This window comes from Micromonas pusilla (assembly GCF_000151265.4).
Source record: "Micromonas pusilla CCMP1545 genomic scaffold MICPUCscaffold_4, whole genome shotgun sequence".
In the NCBI taxonomy this organism is placed as follows: domain Eukaryota; kingdom Viridiplantae; phylum Chlorophyta; class Mamiellophyceae; order Mamiellales; family Mamiellaceae; genus Micromonas; species Micromonas pusilla.
Window position 1 is genome coordinate 29,301 of NW_003315885.1, and position 20,861 is coordinate 50,161.

General features: G+C 69.1%; 10 protein-coding genes across 10 annotated transcripts; 6 read left to right on the forward strand and 4 right to left on the reverse strand.

Moving 5' to 3' along the window:
* Positions 1–1,446: 1,446 nt before the first annotated feature.
* Positions 1,447–3,529, reverse strand: MICPUCDRAFT_26102 (uncharacterized protein; the record flags this gene model as incomplete). The annotated part of the gene is made up of 3 exons (XM_003057905.1): positions 3,367–3,529; positions 2,345–3,222; positions 1,447–1,681 (listed from the first exon to the last, which is right to left on the reverse strand). Coding segments are annotated over exons 1-3 (1,254 nt in total), but the record flags the coding sequence as incomplete, so codon positions are not given.
* A 1,183-nt stretch (positions 3,530–4,712) lies between these two features.
* On the forward strand, positions 4,713–5,482 carry MICPUCDRAFT_26105 (uncharacterized protein; the record flags this gene model as incomplete). The annotated part of the gene is made up of 2 exons (XM_003057522.1): positions 4,713–4,964; positions 5,147–5,482. Coding segments are annotated over exons 1-2 (558 nt in total), but the record flags the coding sequence as incomplete, so codon positions are not given.
* A 407-nt stretch (positions 5,483–5,889) lies between these two features.
* MICPUCDRAFT_39105 (uncharacterized protein) lies at positions 5,890–6,990 on the forward strand (the record flags this gene model as incomplete). Its single annotated transcript, XM_003057523.1, has 2 exons — positions 5,890–5,936; positions 6,129–6,990. 2 exons carry the CDS (start codon positions 5,890–5,892, stop codon positions 6,988–6,990), a joined length of 909 nt encoding a protein of 302 aa, XP_003057569.1.
* Positions 6,991–7,163: 173 nt separating this feature from the next.
* Positions 7,164–8,112, forward strand: MICPUCDRAFT_67030 (uncharacterized protein; the record flags this gene model as incomplete). Its single annotated transcript, XM_003057524.1, has 2 exons — positions 7,164–7,723; positions 7,908–8,112. 2 exons carry the CDS (start codon positions 7,164–7,166, stop codon positions 8,023–8,025), a joined length of 678 nt encoding a protein of 225 aa, XP_003057570.1. The 3' UTR covers positions 8,026–8,112.
* Positions 8,113–8,269: 157 nt separating this feature from the next.
* On the reverse strand, positions 8,270–8,689 carry MICPUCDRAFT_39106 (uncharacterized protein; the record flags this gene model as incomplete). Its single annotated transcript, XM_003057906.1, has 1 exon — positions 8,270–8,689. One exon carries the CDS (start codon positions 8,687–8,689, stop codon positions 8,270–8,272), a length of 420 nt encoding a protein of 139 aa, XP_003057952.1.
* Positions 8,690–8,989: 300 nt separating this feature from the next.
* MICPUCDRAFT_46914 (uncharacterized protein) lies at positions 8,990–10,812 on the forward strand. The gene is made up of 2 exons (XM_003057525.1): positions 8,990–9,243; positions 9,520–10,812. The coding sequence occupies exons 1-2, from the start codon at positions 9,211–9,213 to the stop codon at positions 10,774–10,776; spliced, it is 1,290 nt and encodes a 429-aa protein (XP_003057571.1). The 5' UTR covers positions 8,990–9,210; the 3' UTR covers positions 10,777–10,812.
* A 286-nt stretch (positions 10,813–11,098) lies between these two features.
* Positions 11,099–12,649, forward strand: MICPUCDRAFT_56895 (major facilitator superfamily; the record flags this gene model as incomplete). The annotated part of the gene is made up of 1 exon (XM_003057526.1): positions 11,099–12,649. The coding sequence occupies one exon, from the start codon at positions 11,099–11,101 to the stop codon at positions 12,647–12,649; it is 1,551 nt and encodes a 516-aa protein (XP_003057572.1).
* A 163-nt stretch (positions 12,650–12,812) lies between these two features.
* MICPUCDRAFT_67034 (mucin-associated surface protein) lies at positions 12,813–13,568 on the forward strand (the record flags this gene model as incomplete). Its single annotated transcript, XM_003057527.1, has 2 exons — positions 12,813–13,107; positions 13,266–13,568. The coding sequence occupies 2 exons, from the start codon at positions 12,813–12,815 to the stop codon at positions 13,508–13,510; spliced, it is 540 nt and encodes a 179-aa protein (XP_003057573.1). The 3' UTR covers positions 13,511–13,568.
* On the reverse strand, positions 13,540–14,693 carry MICPUCDRAFT_70854 (RNA pseudouridylate synthase; the record flags this gene model as incomplete). The annotated part of the gene is made up of 2 exons (XM_003057907.1): positions 13,540–13,812; positions 13,920–14,693. 2 exons carry the CDS (start codon positions 14,691–14,693, stop codon positions 13,540–13,542), a joined length of 1,047 nt encoding a protein of 348 aa, XP_003057953.1.
* Positions 14,694–14,792: 99 nt separating this feature from the next.
* On the reverse strand, positions 14,793–20,111 carry MICPUCDRAFT_46915 (uncharacterized protein; the record flags this gene model as incomplete). The annotated part of the gene is made up of 4 exons (XM_003057908.1): positions 14,793–15,234; positions 15,402–16,861; positions 17,049–19,497; positions 19,632–20,111. The coding sequence occupies 4 exons, from the start codon at positions 20,109–20,111 to the stop codon at positions 14,845–14,847; spliced, it is 4,779 nt and encodes a 1,592-aa protein (XP_003057954.1). The 3' UTR covers positions 14,793–14,844.
* Positions 20,112–20,861: the final 750 nt, after the last annotated feature.

Sequence of the window (20,861 nt, forward strand, 5' to 3'; positions counted from 1 at the left end):
GCCGTTGCCGGACGCCCAGTCGATCGACGCGCTTCTCGACATGGACGCCACCGCCCCCGCCGCCGCCGGCTGCCGCGCGTCCAACCCGGATGCGGCGTTGGGCGCGAACGGCGGCAGCGCCGCCGACCCCCCGAGGTGCTGCGACGTGGTAGCCGACTGGTACGACGCGCCGGGCCCCGCGAGACCGACGCGATCGACGTTGCCACCGCCGCTGCCGCCGCCGCTGCCGTTGATCATCGCCATCGGGCGAGGTCCGGCGCCGTCGACGGAGTTCCGCGTCGTCGACTGAAAGTGCGCCGTCTGCGGCGCGTGCTGCTGCTGCATCTGCTGCTGCTGCATCTGCATCTGCTGCTGCGCGTGCGCCGCCTCCCACTGCTGCTGCGTGTGCGCGAACTGCGGCTGCTGCTGCGCGAAGCTCGACGCGTGCGGGCCGGCGTGAAACGCCGGCGACGACGGCGGCGTCGACCCGGGCGGCGGAATCGGCGGCGGGAACCCGCCCTGCGTCTGCGGCGTCGGTCCCCCCGGTCCCCCGTGCTGCGCCTGCGCCTGCGCCACCTCCCGCGGCTGCGACCCCGGCGGGTGCCCGACGTCGCCGTTGATCGAGCTGTTCGACGACCCGCCGCTCCCGCCGAGGAGCGACTTGGACTGCACGCGTTCGAGCTTCTTCCGCTGAATGATCTCGCGTTTGATCTTCAGCTCGTTGAGGTGCCGCCGTTGCATCTCGTGCGCCTCTCTCGCCTGGATCGCGGCGAGGATCTCAATCTCGCGTTCCTCCTCCGCGTCTTCGTCGAAGTCTTCGGAGATGACGGACGACGCGCGAGAGGACGCGGTCGCGTTCGACTCCGCGCCGCGGGGGGGCCAGTGTTGCTGTTGCTGTTGCTGCTGGTGGTGGTGCTGCGGCGGTTGCGAGTGGTGCGCCTGTTGCGGCTGGTGCGTCTCCGGCGGCGGCGCTTGCTGCTGCTGGGATAAGTGCATCTGATGCATCTGCTGCTCGAGCATCGAGTGCGCGGCGGAATGCTGCGGCGCCTGCGGCGGCGGCGCGTGCGCCTGCGCCTCCGCTCGGGCCGTCGTCGCCTCTCTCTCTCTCTCCGCGGCGACGGCGTCCAACCGCGGCGGCGGCAGCGGCGGGAGCGCCGGCTTCGTCGGCGTCGGGTGATGCAAATCCCCCGCGCCCGGGGCGTGGTCCTGGATCGGCGGCTCCTTTTGCGGCGTCGGCCTCCCCTCGCGAGCCGAGGCGTGCATCGATATGGGGTCCACGCTCTGCGACCGTCGGAGATCCCCCGCGCCGGGCGGCGGCGGCGACGACCGATCGAGGGCTCCGTCGCCGCTGCTGTACCCGTCCACGAAGCTCGCGCGGCTCGGTCTGCGCTCCGCGGCGGCGCCCGCGCTGCCGTCGCCCGGCGCGTTCGTTGCGCCTTCCTGGTCCTTCTTCTTCATGCCCTCGTTCAGGAACTTCACCTCGTTCTCGATCTCGTTCATCACCGTTCGAATGTCGCTCTGCGGCAGCTGCAGTTCCTCGATCATCTCCGACGCCACCGAGTACGACGAGTCCTTGTCCGTGTTGAACGGGAACTCCACCGTCCGCGTGTGTCCGCTCGCGTCGCCTATCCGCAGGCGAAGTCGTAGCGTCTTGTCCTCCAAGATGCGACCCTTCACGCGGAAGTCCAGGGAGCCGCCTTTCCTGCGGTCGCCCCCCCCGCCCGACTCGTCGCCGCCGCCGCCGCCGCCGCCGCCGCTCGAGAACGCGTCGCCGCCGTGCGCGGATCCGTCATGCCCGCGCAGATCCGCGGTGCTCCCCGCTCGCGACGACGACGTCGCGAGCCGGCTCTTCGGCCCTTTGCCCTCGCCCGCGCTGTGCGGATGCTCCGGCGAGGACGCGCCGCTGACGTTGGAGCCGCGGTCGCTCGCGGCTCCGTCGCCGTCCCTCTCCGGGGACGTCTGCGCGCTGCCGCGCTGGCTTCCGGGCTTAGAGGAGCCGTCTGCTTCGCCGCCGCCGCCGCCGCCGCCGACGGCGGCGGCGTCGCCCGCGGACGGGGGCGGCCTCGGCGAGCCCCCTCCTCCCGCGACGTCCGCGTATGACCCCGAGGCGAGCGCGGGCGACTCCGACGCGTTGAGAACGTCGTCCAACCCGACGGACGGAATCTTCGCGAGGTCGGTGTGGCTCGCGCTGCGCGACATCCCGCCGACGGCGACCGGGTCTCCCGCGCGCGACGTCTCGCTGCCGTTGTCGCTCCCCGGGCCGCCGACGCGATCGCGATCGCCGTCCGCGCTCGCGCGATACTCCGGGGATTCGTCCCCGCCCGCCGCCGTCGACTCCTTCTTGCCGCCGCCCGCGCCGCTCGACTTCTCTGGCAACACCGCCATCTGCTTCGTGCCCCCCGGCCTCGCCACCTCCGGCTCCTCTTCCACGACCGTGTGCTGCTTCACCTCGCGCGGCTTCCCCGACCCTTTATCCAAGAACGGGTCGTTCATGAGCTCCTTCGCGGTGAGCCGCTTCTCGATCGGGGAGATGCACTTCATGATGAACGACCGCAAATCCGCGTCGATGATCTTATCCAACGCCTCCGGCTTCACGCCCTGGCTGACTCTCTTGTAAATCTGCGCCGGGTTCGAGCACTCGCTGTACGGGCACTCGTGCGTCACGAGCTCGATCATGCACATTCCGAACGAGTAGATGTCCACTCTCTCGTCGTAGTCTTCGTCGTAGAGCTCCGGAGCCATAAATTCCGGCGTTCCGATCACGCTCTTCGTGCGCTGGTTGTCGAGCGCCGCGGCGAGGCCCAAGTCACCAATCTTGACCTCGCCTTGGTTCTGATTCACGAAGATGTTCTCGCACTTCAGATCCCTGTGCACGATCGGCGGGTCGTGCGAGTGGAGGTAATCGAGCCCGCGTAAGATCTGCCTCGACCACGACTTCACCGCCCTCAGATCCAAGTTCGTCTTCAGCTTCTTGCTGTACTTCTTCAGCGTCTGCGCGCACGCTTCGGTGATGAAGTTCACGCTGACCTCGTCCTTATCCGTGGTGATCCAGCTGTGGTACAGCTTGATGATGTTCTTGTGGTCGAGCTCTTTCAAGATCTCCACCTCGGATAAGAGTCGCTGCTTCTCTTCGCGGGGTAAGCCGGCCACCTTGACCTGGTTCCACGCGACGTCCATGCCCTCTTCCTCGTCGAACGCCATGTACACGTTCTTGTACGTCCCTCTGCCGAGAAGCGTCGTGGTCTGTCGGGACCGCGGGGTTGCGGGGTGGGTGGGGGAACGGGTTCGTCAGTCGCCGATTCGCACAGCTGTGCGCGGTGGTTTAATTAATGAAGGGCGGGGGAGAAAATGGTGCACGTGTTTGGCGGGCGCGGCGCGGGCGCGCACCCTTCCGAAGCGCCCCGAGGGGTCCCATTCCACGAACTTCGTCTCGTCCTCGTCCTCCGCGCTCTCCCCGTCCGGATCTTCGTCGGATTTCTGTAAAACCTTCTCCACGGTGGGCTCCGCGTTTTGCTCCTCGGTCGCCATGTCTCGCGCGCGAGATGCCCCCCTCTCCTTCGTCGTTTCCGTGTGCAATGCGGTCCACTACCTCGCGTTCATCGCCGTCGCCGCGCACGACATCGTCGTCGCCTGGTTCTGAAAATTCGTGTCTAGGAGCTTCGAGGTGTTCTCTCCCCGCGCGCGCGTCCTCGCGCGATTCCCGCGTTCGCCGAGACTCGTGCGGCCGTCCTCCGGGAGCCCGGGGCGAGCAAATCTAGGGCTCGGGCGGCCTCCTCGCGCTCGCACGCCCTCCGTTTGAACGCCGCGACGTCCAAGACCCGACTTCACGCGCCGGCGACGACTCACGCGACGATCGCGCGCGCGCAAAAACGTGCGTACGTCCTCGCGAAGGTCGCGAAGGATCGAAGTGACGCGTTCGTGCGTGCGGTCGAAGACGCGCGCGTGAGCTGTGCCGCGCGCCCGTCGCCTCGTCGTCGCCGGCATTCTTCTCAGCTCCCGACGACTCGTTGCCCAGCGGCCGCCGTGTCGTCCTAGTACTTTTGTACTTTTCGCAGACTGTTTGCCCGTGCGGGCTCGCGGGGTGCACCGACCGCTCCGCGCCGATCCCGCCCGACGCTCAAGACTAACGTTCAGAACCACGAGTCTTCGGAGTACAACTAGATACGCGGTCCACAGAGCAATTACCCTGAACGAAAATCCGCGCGCGCTTTCGTCTCGACCGCCAGTCGCGCCGTCTCGCCGCTCGCCTCGGATCGAGTGCAACCTTCCGCGACGGCGCGACGAACCGTCGCGTCGCGTCGGTCTCAGGTCTCGGGTCAGAACTCTCGCGCGATCTCATCTCACTCACGCACGCCCCGCGCGCGATGGCCTCGACCGTCAGCTGCGCTTCCGCGCGCGCGGCGCGATGCGCGCCGCCGCGCGGCGCCGACCGACGCGCGTCTCCGCTCGCGTCGCCCTCGGGCGCGTCCGCGCGCGGCGGCGCCGCGCCCGCCGCGCGGCGCGTCGTCCTCGCCGCCGCGCGCGTCGTCGACGACGACGACAGGTCCTCCGCGTCGCCTCGCCAGGTCGCCGCCGCGCGATCGACGCGCCGCGGCGCGATCCTCGACGCCGCGCTGCTCCTCGCGTCCTCCGCGGCGCTCCCCGCGTTCGCGGAGGAGGGCGTCGAGGCGGCCGTCGAGCCCGTCGCGCCCGTCGCGCCCGCGCCGCCGCCAGCTGTACCGCCGCCGAAGCCGATCGCGCTCGTGACGGTGGACCAACCCGTCATGGCGTACTCGTTCGCCTACCCGTCCGTCACGTCCGAGGACGCCCCGATCCGCTGGACGCCGTCGCGGCAGCGCGACACGTACAGCAGCGCGGAGCCGATGTCCCCGGACGCGCGGCAGCGCATCGTGTACGAGCTCATCTCGTTCAAGGGGCCGATGACGGCGACGGTGACCGTCGGCCCGGCGCCGCCGAAACTCGCGGGGAAGGATAAGGCGCGTCCCGTCGTCACACTAGTCCCCGTACGACCGCGTCGGCGTTGTGAACTTCATTCCTTAAGGACTTTCTCTCCCGGCGTGTATTTCTCCGCCCACAACCCCTCGACGCCTTTCAACTCCGCTTCTGACGCCTTTCGACGCCGCCTTTCGACGTCCGTCGCTCGACCCTCCCTCGTCGATCAAATCAGTCGGCGTGGACGCCGTCGCTCGTCGCCGAGGCGGTGCTCGCGGACCGCGCGACCGGGCGGATCGCGACCGGGCAGAAGGTCTCGCTCGCGGAGGTCGAGTCCGCGACGAGGGAGAGACGCGAGGACGGGACGGAGTACATCTACTACGAGTACATATCGCAGGGGAGCCCGAACCTCTCGGAGCGCGAGGCGACGACGTTTCGGCACAGCGTCGGCGCGACGGCGATCAGAGGGGACTACTTGTACACGTACACGATATCCGCGCCGGAGACGCTGTGGGACGTGAACGCGGCGGGGTTCGAGCAGGGCGTGCGGAGCTTCAGGTTGACGAAGCCGGACAAGAAGAAGTTTAGAGAGCCGGGGAACGAGGGGATCTTGCCGCCGCTGCCGTTCTGATCTCACTCCTTCGTACTTTCGTATTTATTATTCGCTCGCGGCGGCGACAGCCGGCGGCGCGCGCCGCGAGGGCGCGGAGACAGTGGGTGTGGGGTGTGGGGAGAATGAGAGGAAGCAGAGAGAGCGCGCGCGTAGCCGCGGGGTGATGATGTCCTACTATTAATCGAATCGTCGACCTCCCTCCCTCCGCCGTCGCCGCGCTCGTCGCGGTGCGATACCTGTCTGGTAGAGTTCCAGTCGTCGTCGAGATTTTAGCACTGGCGGACGGAATGAGAGCACGAATCGAGGCGCGGTCGGCCGTACTAACGACCGCGCGCGGAGCGGACGAGCGCGACGGAGAACGCGCGATGGCGGGCACGCCCGCGCACGTGGAAGCGCTGGAGGCGTTCGCGAGGTGCGAACCCGCCTCCGCGCGACCCTCCCCCGCGCGCCGCCCCGCGCGATCGGTCGGTCGGTCGATCGATCATTTGCATTTTCCCGCCCGGCGTCCGCGACGTCTCCCGCGCCCCCCGCGCCCCGCGCGTCGCTCCGACGCTCACCGCCCTCCCCGCCTCCTCCGACCTCGCCCACTCCACTCGTCCCGCAGGCTCGACGAGCGCGAGCGCGTCGCGGACGGACTCGTGCTGGACGTCGTGCGCGAGATCGCGGACACGGCGAGGGTTCGGCACGAGTGGCGACTCGTCTCCCCCGCGGTCGCGTCGCTCCTCCGCGCGTCGCTCCTCGAGCACGCGAAGCGCGACGACGACGCGTCGGCGAAGGCGGCGACCGCGACGCGCCAGAACGAGGAAGGCGATGAGGCGAACGAGGACGACGACGCCGTCGTCGTCGGCCCGCCGCGGCCGCCCGCGGCGTCGCGCGAGGACGACGTCGAGGACATCCTCGGATCGCTCGCCGCGTTTCGCCGCGACCCGCCGTTTACGATTCAACGCGTCTGCGAGCTCGCGCTGGACCCGCGCGCGTACTACGCGACGTTCGACAAGCTGAAGCACGCGATGGAAAAACTCTTGATGGTCACCGGCACGGTGGAGAACGGCCTCGGCGACGCCGTGGACGCGGGAGGGAGGCGCGACGGCGATCGCGAGGAGGACACGCGCGCGGCGAAGAGGCACAAAGCCGATCCCGCCAACGCGGAGCAGAGCGCGTTCGTGAGCTCGCTGATCGCGTCGCGGGCGACGACGGCGGCGGCGGCGGCGGCGGTAGCGGCGGCGGCGGCGGCTTCCGGGGTGGGCGGTGGCGGCGGCGGCGCGGGGACCGAGCGCGCGATGGAGGATCTGACGTCGCGGGAGGAGAAGAATCCGCGGGAGACGACGGCGCGAGAATTCGAAAACGCGTCGGCGGCGGCGGCGGCGGACGCGACCGCGGGGGACGACGGCGCGGACGCCGCCGAGGCGGCGCGCGCGGCGGAGGCGATGTCGACGTCGCCGAAAGCCGGGATGGTTGAGTCGTAGCGAATAGCGTCGAGTTGAAACGAGTTGACGCGAGAGCGAAGAAAACAGTCACAGCATTTTTTGACAGCTGGCGATGGCGCGCCGGCCGGCGCGGCGCGGGCGCGCGCGCGCGGCCTTGCAAACTTCTTTTTCCGCGTGCTTCGCGCACAACCTCTCGCCCCCCCCCGCTCGCCATGAGCAACTACCAGCCGGTCCCGACCTCCGGCGCCCACCCCGACGTCCCCGGCGCGGGGTACCCGCTCGCGGTGGAATGGAGCGACGGCCTCGGCGGATGCTTCGCGGACTGCGGCGTGTGCTGCATGGGGTGGTGGCCGCTCGGATGCGCGCAGCATCTCTTCGCGACGAACGTCCGCGCGGAAGGCAGCGAGCCGTACTCCAGCGCGTTCGTGAAAGCGTTGGGTTTAACGCTCGTGTTCCCGACGTTGACGTCCGCGATCGCGACGACGTCCGCGACCGCCGCGCAGGCGATGAGCCCGCTCAACACGATCGCGCACTGCGTCTTCGCGTGCTACGGGATGGCGCACCGACAAGAGATGCGACGACGGTTTAACATCCGAGGGACGGACTGCTGCTGCGACTGCTGCGCGTGCGCGTGCGACGGGAACTCGGAGAAGACGGACGACTTCTGCGTCTACCTGTGGTGCGCCGCGTGCGCGATATGCCAGGAGGCGAGACACGTTCGGAGGTACTCGTTGGGCATCCGCGCGAGGCGCGGCGGCGGCGGCGGGATGAGGCGCGTTCTATACACTGGTCCCCATACGACCGCGTTGGCGTGGTGAACGCCGATCCTTAAGGACTTTTCCCGTCGTGTCTCTCCGCCCACCCCACGGTTTCAATCCCCGTCCTCGACGCCTTTCAACTCCACCTGACGCCTTTGAACTCCACCCCGACGTTCGCTCGTATGGAACGACCCTCAGCGCGGGCGGGAGCGGGTACGGGCCCGTCGGCGGAGCGCACGGCGCGATGGACGTCCCCGTCGCGACGGTGATCCGACAGGGGAACATCTCCCCGGGGAACACGTCCAAGAACGCGTGAGCGAAGACGCGGCGCGATCGACGCCGGCGTTCAGGGTACGCGATCGTCGCGCGCGACTCGTTTGTAAAACAAAAGAATTGATGGCATTCACGCGGAACGCCCCGCTAATGAGAATGAGAACGAACGCGACGCGTCCCGCCGCCGCCGCCGCTTCGAACACCGCTACGTAGTATCTTCTATCGCTCGGCCGCGGATGAGACGGCCATGATCAAAACCGACGACTCGCGCGTCGCCGCTCGATCGATCACTTGCAGAACTTATCCGCCTTGTGCCCGCACCGCAGATCTAACCGCTCCTCGACGGACATCTGCTTCTCTCGTCCTCGCCACGCCTTGTCGTACCCGTGCAAGATCTCCGGCGCCTCGCGGTAGTTCGTCCCCCAGCAGTTCTTCCGTCCCGTCGGGTTCGCCTGCCGCTTCGCCTCGTACGGGAAGAGCTCCTCGTACTTCCCTTTCGCGTCCCCGCCCGGGTCGCCGCCGATGCCCTGCCCGACCTGCATCGTCTCCCCCGCCCCGCCGTCCGCGTTCGCGGCCTCGAGCGCGAGCGCGTCCGCGTCCTTGGACTTCTTCTTCTTCTTTTTCTTCTTCCCGACGCCGCCGAGGGAGAGGTCGCCGCCGCCTTTGAAGCTGAACTTCCCGCCGCGGACTTTGTCGTACGACGACATCGCCCCAGCCCCGCGCGCGGCGAAGTCGACGGCGCGGTCGCGAGATTCGCCTCTCGTCGTGAGAGATGTGCGTACCGTGTGTAGTAATCGCGCGCGCGAGAGCAAATGCGCGTAGGGCTATCTCAGGTTATCTCGTACTCGTACGTAGTCGTATGAGCAATCGGTTAGACGAGTAGTACGAAGATTTGGACAGAGGATAAATATCCTTTTGCCGGGCGAGTCAACCGCGGCCCGCGCGATCTCGAGGTTTCTTGCTTGGTGACCTGAATCGCGAGTCGCACACGGCGGCACATTCCACCGCGCGCTCGCGTCGTGTCACGGTCCCCCGATCGCGACTCACCCGCACGAGCTTTTCCCGTTCACGTGAACGACACGCGCCTCGGTCGCACGCCGAAGCGTCGAAAGAACGTCGCGTCGAGCCTCTCGCTTCTCGCGTTCCCCGATTCATTTTTTGATTCGGCGGTGCTCCTAATTTAGGAACTTTATCGTCGCGCGTTAATCGACGCCGCCGCTCGAACGAAATGGCTTCCGAGCAGATCTCCTTCATGGAAGAGGTGCGCATCGCCATCCTCTCGCGCGATGCCATCGTCCGCGCGCGTTTCGCGCCATCCTGATCCCCGCGCGAGGCGCGATAGCGTCGCGATCGACGCAATTAGAATCGTCGTCCGCGCGCGCATCGGCAATCCAGCCCCCAATTCTCCCCCCGCGCGCGATCTCGCGCCCCCCGCCGCGCGCGCGCGCGATCCGCGCGGCGACGCCCCGTCCGGCGCGAAACAACCAACCTGACGATCTCCGCCCCGCCCCCTCCCCCCTCGCGTCCCCTCGCGCAGCCGACGACGATCACGACCGCGCCCGGCCCGGTGACGGAGGCGAAGACGCCCAAATCACCCACGGTGAAGTCCCCGAAATCGCCCTCCGTGAAGTCTCCCGGCTCCGGCTCCATGAAGTCCGCCGGCTCCCCCGGCGCGGCCCCCGAGGACGTCGGCATGATGGACGACGCCGCGCCGGGCTCCCCCGGCATGGGCGGCGGCGACCCCTACGACGCCATGGCTGGCGCCGCGTCCGAGGAGGACGCCGCGTCTCGCCTCGCGCAGCTCCAGATGCAGGTTGAGGCGCAAGCGCAGCAGCTCGAGGTGGAATCCAAGACCAACGCGGAGCTCGAGGACATGCTCCTTCGCATCGAGAAGCACTTCAAGGCGGAGCAGGTGGCGCGCCGTAAGGCGGAGGAGATGGTCGCGGAGGCGGAGTCCAAGATCGCCGCGGAGCGAGCCGCGAAGGAGGCGATCAGCGCCGAGCTCAACAACGTCGGGCACGAGGCGGAGCGAAACAAGGCGCTCAAGGCGGCGCTCAGCGCGGAGCAGGGCGCGCTCGAGTCCGAGAAGAACAAGGTCATGACGGAGATCGAGGAAGCGCGCTCGGACGCGAACCGCGCCGCGGAAGCGCTCGCGAAGGCGGAGGAGGCGATTCGCCAGGAGGAGACGGTGGCGCGGCTGAAGCTCGAGGCTGAGCACAACGCCAAGGTGGCGCGCCTCGCGACGGAGATCGATCGTCTCAAGGAGGAGCTCGAGACGCGCACGAACGCGATGGGCAACGAGATGATGCGTTGGAAGGTTCAGGCGGACGCGGCCGCGCACGCGGTGTCCGTCGCGAAGGACGAGGTCATGGAGCGCAAGCGCGAGCTCGACAACACCAAGGAGAAGATGGACCACCTCGTGGAGAAGCTCTACATCGGACGCGAGAAGGGTCTGGAGCTCCGCGGCGCCATCGACTTCCACCTCGAGCGTCACCGTACCAACTACCAGCACGGTCGATCGCTGATGCCCGGCATCGGCGGCGCGGACAAGAAGAAGGGCGTGAGCTCTCTGGACACCGCGCGCGGCGTCGCCAACACGGACTTGCGGTCGCAACGCGCCAAGCCGCAGGCTAAGCCCGGGGTCGAGCGCGAGCGCGTCATTCGCGCGAAGAAGAAAGCCGCGGACCCGGACATGTTCGGCGCGCCGTCGCGCGATATCAACAACCCGGGCGGCATGACGGGCGGTGCTGGGTACGGCGGGCGCGGCGGTGCGCGCGGGATGAGGCGCGGGTGAGCGACGATCTGATTTGATCGAATCGTCGGAGGAGATACGATTCGATTCGATGAGAAGAGGAGCGAACGACGCGGCCCGCGCGTCGCCCGACGCGCGGCGCGCCACGACACACCTGTTCATACGTGGCTAGTTGTTCTTTTTATACCACATCATATAAATTGTGCGAAAAATGCGCGCGCGCCGCGCGATCGCTTCGCCGTCTCGTCTTCTCGCGCCGCGCCTTTGTCGGAGATCATCGCTTTCCAGCGCGTTAGCGCTCATCTGCTCGAGAACTTAAGCTTATTAATGGAAGATCTGTGTCGCATTATCCTCGGCGCGCGCGATGGCGTCGGCGCGAGACGCGCGCCGCGGCGGCGGCGGCGGCGGCGTGTGGTCGCTCTTCCGCAGCAAGTACCTGTACCTTTACGCGTTCGGTTCTTTCAGCAACGGCCTCTTCATCAGCCTGCGCGGACCGATCATCCCCGAGCTCGCGCGACGCGTCGGACGCGAGCCCGCGGCGCTCGGGACGTACCTCGGCCTGGGCGGCGTCTCCGGCGGCGTCTTCGCGCTCCCGACCGGGTACTTCCTCGACCGCGTCGACGCGCACGCCGTCTTCATCACCGGGGTGGTGACGCGCGCGCTCTCCGTCGGCGTCATGCCGTGGTGTGACGCGCTGTGGCAGGTGAACGTCCTGTCCGTGGTCCAGGGCGCGACGCTCCCGATGATCGGCGTGTCCATCCGCATGTGCCTCACCAGACGCTTCGGCGCGGCGAAATGCGCGCCCGCGCTGAACTTCACGATGGGCGCGTTCGGGCTCGCGTCGATCCTCGCGCCGCTCCTGTACGCGGGGCTCTCGGAGCTGTATCCGAGCCGCGGGTTTGAGCTGACGTTTCTGGTCGCGGGAATCGTATACCTCGCGCTCGCGGCGGCCGTCGCGTCGACGAAGGCGCCGAAAGAGATCGACGACGACGACGACGAGGACGAGGAGGATCTAGAGGAGGAGGAGGAGGAGATAGAAAAATATGATGAGGAAGACGGCGACGGCGACGAGGAGCTCGCGTCGCCGACGCGGATGCGAAGCCCCGTGCGGCGGCGGCTGCTCCTGAGCGACGAGGCCGTCGCGGCGGTCGAAGCGCCGCCGCCGCCGCCGCCGCCGCCGCGGCGCGTCGCCGCCACGTCGGTGCTCCTCCCCATGGTCCTCTACATGTCCTTCGCGGTCTCCCTCGAGGTCACGTACGGGAGCTGGATATACACGCTGTCGCAAGACGAGGACGGTCTCGGGGACGGCGCCGCCGCGGCGTTGACGTCGTCGCTGTGGGCGTGGTTCACGCTGACGCGATTCGCGCTGTCGTTGCTAAACGCGTCGCCGCTGCGCGTGATCCTCGCGTCGCATCTCGTCGCGCTCGCCGCGCTCGGATGGCTCGCGACGTGGTGGTCACACGCCGCGCCCTGGAGCACCCTAAACCCTAATGATAACAACCCTAAGCGCGGCGGCGGCGTCGTGTTGTGGGCGACCACGGCGCTCGTCGGCGTCGGCTGCGCGGGGATGTTTCCCAACGGCATCGCGCACGCGCGGACGTTCTTCCCCCTCACCGGCTTCTCGCAGTCGCTGTTCGAGCTCGGCGCGGCGACCGGCGCGGGCGTCGGGCCGTACGTCGGCGCGGCGTTGTACGCGCGCACCGGGAAAGTCGGCGTCGTCCCGGCGAGTTGCGCCGCGGCGGGGGTCGCGGCGCTCGCGGCGCTCGCGTGCGCGACGGCGGCGAAGGCGCGCGAGCGAAGGCGCGAGCGCGGCGGGACCGGGACTGTTGTCGCGAAGGCGGACGACGGCGAGGGGCTCGCGGAGCCTCTGTTGGGGGTGGGCGGCGGTAGAGATGGCGGCGAAGAGGACGCCTAGCTAGCTAGTAGTCGGCTTTGAAATAGCATAGCGCGCGGGGGGTGACTCCACCGTGACACATATTTATCCGGTCGTCGTCCTGTCAGGACGAGAACGCGAACGCGTGCGCGTCTTTAACGTCCTCGGCACTCGCGCCCTCGGCACCCGCGCGCGCGCCGCATATATGCCGACCGCCCTCGCGCGCCCTCTCGCGCCGCCCGCGGCGACGCGCGTCGCGCTCCGCGCGCGCGCGCTCCCGCGCGCGGCCGCACGCGTCGCCGCCGCGACGCCGTCCGCGACGTCCGCTGGGCCGCGGGGTGCCGCCGCCTCGTCGTCGTCGTCGTCGTCGTCGCGAGATCTCGTCGCGTCCTCCGCGCGTCTCCGCGCCGGCGCGACGCCGCGTCCGCGGCGTCTCCAGACGCGTCCCCGGCGCGGGAGCCTCGTGAAGGCGCGCTTCGGCGCGGAGGAGGGGTTCGTAGGTGCGCGCGCGACCCCGCGGTCGGACCCTCCCTCGCGCGCGCGGCGAGAGATTCTTTCCGTTACCGTCGACGAAACGCGTCGTTTTCTGCGAAGACATTCTGTTCCGCTCGCGCGCCGACCGACGACGCGTCCCTCCGCCCCCCCTCCGCGCGCGCAGTCCTCGTCGTCGCGGGCTTCATCACCTACATCGCGCTCAACTACGACGAGATCGTCGCGAAGCAAAAAATCGCGACGGAGAAGGCGATGCGCGCGCAAGACGCCGCGATTGGAGACGCGAAGCGGCGACAAAAGGAGGCGACGGACGCCGCGACGCGAGCGCAGGCGGACGCGGGCCGGAGAGCGAAGCAGGCCGCGGACGACGCGGCGAGGCGCGCGAAGGAGGGCGGCGGCGGGCCGCGGTGATCCTACGCTCGTTCTAGAGACTATAAAGGCTACTGTATTCTCACGCTCTCTCCAGCCTCCCGCCACCAACCCGGCGGCGGACACTCCACCTCCACCGTCTGTCCCTCCCTCGTCGGATGCGGGAACGCGATCTTCGCCGCGTGCAATCGAAACCCGTCGAAACGAGTATCTATCAACGCATCATCTTCTTGCGTTTCTTTCTCTTTCTCTTCTTCTTCTTCTTCTTCTTCGACGACGCGCGGACCGCCGTACTTGACGTCCCCCACGATCGCGGCGCCCGCGTGCGCGCAGTGCAACCGAATCTGAGGGCCATTCCATACAAAAAAGGTTCACCGGTCAGTTGAAAGGGACCCACGCGATCAAATGTTGAAACCGGACAATGGGTGAAAAACTTTTGTATAGAACGCACCTGATGCGTCCGCCCCGTCGTCGGCGTCGCGCGCACGTACGCGCACCTCGACCTCTCGCCGCCACCGCCGCCGCCGCGCGCCGCCGCCGTCGCGACGACGACGAGCGACGTCTCCGCGATCTTCACGAGCGTCGTCTTGCGACCCGGGTCGCGCGGGAGCGCGCGTCCGACGTCGGAGAGCGGGTAGACGCGCCACAGCCCGTTTCTCGAGCGGCCGTGCCCCGTCCGCAGCGTCAGCGGGCGCGCGCCGTCGAGCGACGGCGACGGGCTCGGATCCGGCTCGCGCGGCTCGGACGACGACGACGCCGCGGCGCTGCTGCAGTGCGCGAGGTACTCCTTCCGGACTTTCCCGTCCGCGAACGCGCGCGTGAGCGCCGCGCACGCGCGCGTCGACGTCGCGACGACGAGACATCCGCTCGTGTCCCTGTCGAGCCTGTGCGCGAGGTGGAGACGACGCGGCGACGGCGACGGCGACGCGCTCGCGCTCGCGCTCGCGTCGCGCTCGAGCGCGGCGAGGACGTCGTCGACGTACACTCCCGCGGGCTTGCGCACGACGACGAACGCGCCGCCGCCATCGCCGTCGGCGTCGGCGTCGGCGTCGTCGCGGCGGAGGACCGGCACGTCCGACGCCGCGAGCGATTCCCCTCGAGCCTTCGCTCTGACCGCGCGTCGAGACTCGATCTCGCGCGCGTCGTCCCCGGGAAGCCCGGGCCGCGCGCACGGACGCGGATACGCGGCGGACGCGTCCGCCGACGCGTCCGACGCGTCCGGCATCGGCGCGAGGGGGGGGGGGGCGGCGGCGGAGTGGCAGCGCCGCGTTGTTAGTCGAGCAGTTGATCGACCGATCCTAGACGTACTTACTTTAGAAACTCTAAGATATCGCATCTCAACTCGGATAAAAACGAATTTTACTTCCACTCTCCTCTCACCGCGCCGCCCCTCTCGCGACGAGCGCGGCGACCGAATCCGCCGCCGCCGCCGCCGCCGCCGCGATCCCCGCGCACGGCTCCCCCCGCGCGAGCTTCCTCAGCGTCGACGCCAACGCGGGCGCCTCCCCGCCTTCGGGCGGCGGCCCGACGTGCCCGCGCGCCGCCGCCGCGATGGCCCCCAACGCCGTCCGCTGCGCCCTCGCGAAGCCCGCCCTCGGCGACCCCATCCCGTGCGCGAACGCGACGTCCGCCGCGCCCACAGACGGCGCCATGTCGTCGCACGGCACGGACACCTCCGCGAAGCCGCGCTCGCCGCGCTCCGTCGCCGCGCGCGTCCCCATCGCCTCCACCGCGGCGACGAGCGGCGACCGCGGATGAAACGTCGCCTAGCGAATGTCGGGGTGGAGTTCAAAGGCGTCAGTTGGCGTTGAAAGGCGCCGAGGACGGGGATTGAAAGCGAGGGGTGGGCGGAGAGACACGCCGTGAAAAGTCCTTAAGGATCGGCGTTCACCACGGCGACGGGGTCGTATGGGGACCAGTGTATCGAACGCACCGCCGACGCCTCGCGTGGCCGCGACTCCACCATCAACGCGAGCGCGGCGGCGGCGAGCTGCGGGACCGCGAACGACGCCACCTCAGTCTCCCCCGCGCTCGCGCACTCGACGAAGACCGGCGCGAGCTCGAGCAACGGCGCCGTGGATTTTAACGTCAGCGTGATGAGCGTTTCGTCGCCGGAGCGCGACGCGTCGGCGGCGCGCGCGAGCATCGCCCGCGCGATGCCGAGCGCGGGCTCCATGAACGGCTCGACCGCGTTCTCGTGCGCGTACGACAGCACCGCGGCCACCTTCGCGCCGGCGTCGAACTCGCACAGCGCGCGCGTCGGGACCGCGCGAGACGCGGCGAGGACGAGGCACAGACGGACGTTGTGCACGTTGTTGTTGGTGTGCTCGAGCGAGAGAAACTCGAAAAATTTCGGCGCGAGGCCGAGCTCGACGACGGCTTCGCACATGCCGCGGTCCGCCTCGAGCGCGCCGCCGAGAAGCTTCAGCGCGTACAGCGGGATCGGATCCTCGTCCGCGAGCAGCGTCGGGCACAGCGGGAGGAGCTTCTCGCGGAGCAGCGACGACAGAAGCGCGCGGCGCGTCGAGGTATTCGACGAACTCCCGCCGCCGCCGCCGCCGCCGCCGTCCGTCTTCTCCGGATCGAGCGCCAACGGCAACAGCGTGTCGCACGTCAGCTTCAGCGCTAAGAACCGCCCGTCCGCGCTGCTGTCCGGCTTCCCGAGCATGTCCGCGAGCGCGGGAAGCAAGTGCTCGATCGCCGCGTCCGGGACCGCGAGCACCGACGGCGCGCACTGCGACAGCGTCTCGAGCAGCGTCAACGCGCCGCCGCGGAATTCGACGCGGCCGGGAAACGACGCGCCGCCGTCCGCCGCGGCGAGGAACGACGCGACGTCCGCGAGCATCCTCGCGTCGCATATCCGCGGGCGCATCACCGCACTGCCGAGGAGGTGGACGAGGATTGGGAAGAGCGACAGCGCGGGGCCGGGTTTATTCCGCTCGCCGCCGGGCGGCGTGGAGATTCGACCCGGCGCGCCGCCGCCGCCGCCGCCGCGCGACCCGGGACGCGTCCCGCCGCCGCCGTCGCCGCCCCAGCCCCACCCGCCGGCACTCCCCGGACGACCCACCGCCGACGCGGTCGACCCGGTCAGCCGATCGATCTCGCTCAGCACCGCCTCGTTCACCTTGGGCGCGAGCGCGACGACGACGCCGACGCACGCCTCGAGGCACCGCTCCAGGTACGGCTCCTTGTCCTTCTGCAGCCGGTCGATCAGCGGCAGAAGCTTCGTCTGGCACGCCGCGAGCAGCCACCGCGGGTGTAGGCGGAAGAGGAGCGCGAGAGTGAGCAGCGCCTTGCCGCGCAAGACCGCGGAGCCGCGCTCGAGAAGACCGACCAACGTCGGCAGCAACGCCGTCTTGTCCTCCGCCGCGAGCGCCGCCCTCGCGCGCGCGCCTGAGGGTGGAGGGTCCGCACGAAGCGATATTTTCGGGGTGGAGTTGAAAGGCGTCAGGGGTGGAGTTGATAGGCGTCGAGGCGCGTCGGGATTGAAAGCGAGGGACCCTGGGCGGAGAGACACGCGCGCGGGAAGAAAAATCCTCAAGGATCGGCGTTCACCGCGCGAACGCGGTCGCGCGGGAACCAGTGTACAGAGCGTAGAACGCGCCTAAATCGCCCAACCCCTGGCACAAGAGGCACAGCGCCGCCTGCTGCACCTTCGGCGACGGGTCTCTCAGCCCAGTCACGAGGAGCTTGACGCCGTGGCGATCTAGGACGGTCTGGAGCGTCGAGGGGGTGTGGCGCGCGGCGCGCGCGAGGCAGCTCGCCGCGGTGCCGCGTAGCTGCTCGGATTTCGCGGAGGACATGATGGCGACGAGCGACGCCGTCGTCTCCGCGCTCGCAAACTTCGCCGCCCACTCGCCGCCGTGCGACGTGATGTTCTCGATCGTCTTCACCGCGTAGTGCTGCGCGATCTCGTCCTCGCCCGCGCGAAGGAGCCGCGCGACCGTGCCCACCGTGGACGCGGGCACCGCCCACGCGGAGGCGGAGGGACTCGCGCCGGTTGGCTCCGCGGCGCCAGCCTTACCGTTTGAGGCGCCGCGACCTCCGCGTTTCGCCGCCTCGCTCGCCTCGTGCTGCTGCGTCGCGATGTAAAACAGGAGCTCCCCTAACGTCGCCATCGCGCGTCGCCTGACGCGCTCGTTCTTATCCTTCAAGCACTCGGTCAGGACCGTCACCACGCCGCAGCCGGAGAGCTCCTCCGTGATGTACGTCGCGTGTCTCAGCAGCAACCCCATGCACGACGTCAGGCGAATGCGCAGCATCGGCGCCTTGCTCGCGCGAAGCATCCGCACGAACAGCGTCATCAGCGACGAGTTGATGAGCACGTTCGCGGCCGCGGTGTCCACGCAGAGCGTCTCGAAGTACGACAGCGTGTTGACTTTTTCGTTGATGGGCGACGAGTGCGCGACGCTGCGGTAAATGTGCGTGAGAAACGCCTCGAGGTCCGTCTGCGACGACGACAGCATCTGCGCGACGGTCAGCGCGGGGAACGGCAGCCCCGCGGGGTCGTACATCGGCTCGGGCAGAACCTCGATCCTGCGGTTCAACACGATCGGCTTGATCGCGCTGTCCGTGGCGTGATGCATCAGCGACGCGATCGACTCGAGCGCCGCCCCGGCGTCCGTCGCGGGAGGCGCCGCCGGCGGTTTAGGGTTTAGGGTTCCGGAACCGCCGGCGCCACCCTTCGACGGCGTTCGAAGGTCCAGCCCTCTGTCCGCTCTCTCGTTCTCCCTCGACGGCGAGTTCTCGTCGTCGTCGTCGTCGTCCGTCCTCGATCGACGCGGGAGGTTCATCGGCGTCGTCGCGGGGAGCGGCGCGTTGGGTTCCCCGCGGTCCAGCAGCCCCGAGCCCCCCGTTTGCCCGCCGTACCCCGGCGTCGCGCCCACCGCCGGCCGCGCGTCCCTGCTCCTGGGCGTGAGGTAACTCTTCCCCGGCGTCTTCGCCGTCGACGCGGAGGAGGTGGAAAACTGCTCGGCGCGGCGGCGACGCGTTTCCTCCTCCTCCGCGGCGGCGGCTGATCGCTCGGCGGCGACCGCGGCGGCGGCGGACTCCGTCCCTGGATCCGCCACCATCTCGTTCTCCTCATCCTCCTCTTCCTCCTCCCGTCCCCTCCGCTCGCGTCCGTCCAGGTTGCTCCCCGTGCGCGTCATCGTAGCGACGGTGCTGTCGCCGTCGCCCTCGCGCCCGGACAGCGGCCGCGGCTTCGGCCTGCCGCTGTCCGGCCGCGACGCGTCGCCCGCGTCCGCGTCCGCGCCGCCAAAGTTGAGCTCCGCGTCCGGGTTGGCGAGCTCGACGTCGCCGCCCGCGGCGGCGGCGCGCGCGGCGGCTTTCGGGCGGCGCGCGACGTCGTCGTCGTCGCCCCCGCCGGCGCCGCCCTTGTCGCTCTTGTCGTCGCGGTCCGCGTACGCGCCGCCCTCCTCGCGCTCGAGGTTGATGCGCGCGGCGACGGACAGCCGCGCGACGTCGTCTCGGCGCGCTTTGCTTCGCGACGCCGACGCCGTCGCCGCGCCGGGCGACGGCGACGGCGACCCGACGCCACCCCTCGACGACCGCGGCGACGACACCGTCGCCGCGGCGTCGAGGCGGTCCGCGAGCGCGACCGACCGTTCCACCGCCTCGAACGCGGGCTGCGGCGGCGGCGGATCCGCGCGCGCGACGCGCTCGATCGCGCTCGCGACGTCCACGCTCTGCGGCGCGCTCCCTCGCCCGCACTCGCGCCAGAACGCGTGATTCAGGACGTCGTCCCAACGCAACCGCGAGCTCGGGTTTTTACGAAGCAGACCGAACACGAGATCGACAAACGCGGGGGAGAGCTTCGCCTCGATCTTCGGGTCGAACCGCGGCGGCTCCTTCTCCAAGATCATCCCGATCAGCGCGCTGAGCGACGACGACACGAACGGCGGCTGCCCGCACGCGCACTCGTACAGGACGCACCCGAGCGCGTACAGATCGCTCGCGTACGAGTGCAGCCCGTGCGTCTCCGAGAAGAGCTCCGGAGCCATGTAACACGGCGTGCCGCGGCGCGCGAGCTGCGTTCCGTACACGAAAGATGTTCAGCGCGTCAGTCAGTCGAAAGGAGGGATCGCCGAGATCGAATGCGATAGCGAAACCGAGGGGGGATGGGTGAAAAACAAACGCGGTTCGATCGTTCACGCGGCGAAACACGCGCCTGCGACGGCGTCCCTCGCGAGCTCTGCACGTCCGCGACGCGGCGCGCCAACCCGAAACCGCACAGCTTCAACCGGCCGTCCTCGTCGATCAACACGTTCGACGGCTTCAAGTCGCAGTGCACGTGACCGTGGCGATGCAGCGTGCGAAGCGACACGACTAGGTCCGCGCCGAACGCGCCTATGGACGCCTGCGGCAGCGAGAGGTCCTGCCGCAGCAGAGAGAGCAAGTCGCCGCCGACGCAGTACTCCAGTATCAGCCACAGGTGGTTCTGCGTCTCGTACCACGCGTGAAACTTGAGCACGAGCTCGTGCGACACCGCGCGCAGCACTTGGACTTCTTGTAACACGCGCGGGCGCTGCGACTTCTCCACGGACTTTATCGCGTAGTATTGCACGGTTTTCTTCCTTCGGCCCTTGTACACGACGGAGTGCTTCCCGCGGCCGATGGCTTCGTAGATGTGGTACCGGTCCATCCTGGCTCGACGCGCGCGGGCGGCGGGCGCGGCGGTGCCTCTCTTCTGCGTCTAGGGTCGAGTCGTGTCTAGGGTTTCGGCGCGGCGCGAAGTTCGCGCGGCCGGCCGCTCACGCGGTCTCTCCCTCGACTGGCGGAAGTTCGGTGGGCACGGGGCCGAACTTTTCGAGCGCGCGCGACGCGAGGTTGAGGAGGTCCAAGAACGCGGCGACCGCGGCGCGCAGGAGCCTCGGCTCGGTCGCCGCGAAGTCTCTGGAGACGATCGAGAGTGACGGGGGCGCGAGGACGTCGTCGTCAGATCAGATTCGCGCGATCGAAGAGGGGAAGGGCGCGCAGATCCGCCCGTCCGTCCGCGCGCGACGCGGATGTTAGCGCGAAGGAAGCGTGGGGAGAACCGTGGAAACCGCACGCACGCGACGAGGCTGGCGCCGTCGACCCTGAGCGTCTTCTCGACCTTGTCCGGCTGCAGCTCGTTGTCCACGGATAACGTCGTGCACACCGCGTTCGCGTCCGCCGCGGTGAGGTAGGGCACGGTCGTCGTGCTGCGGGGGGAGGGAGGGGGAGGGAGGGAGGGATCGCGTCGTGAGTCGGACGATCGATCGCGCGTTCGAGCGATCTATCGTTTTGAAGACGACGACGACGACGACGACGCGGAGAGGGCGCGCGCGCGCACAACGTGTACGGCTTCGCTGCCATGAAATCGACGTCGCGCGTTCTCCTCGCGCGTCCGCTGCGTGTGCCGCGACGGTCG

What these genes read in the sequence shown, in the direction of transcription:
- MICPUCDRAFT_46914 (XM_003057525.1), top strand. Translation starts at nt 9,211, where the DNA reads ATGGCTTCCGAGCAGATCTCCTTCATGGAAGAG. An exon ending in AGATCTCCTTCATGGAAGAG is followed by an intron (nt 9,244 to 9,519) that starts GTGCGCATCGCC and finishes CCCCTCGCGCAG; the next exon opens with CCGACGACGATCACGACCGC.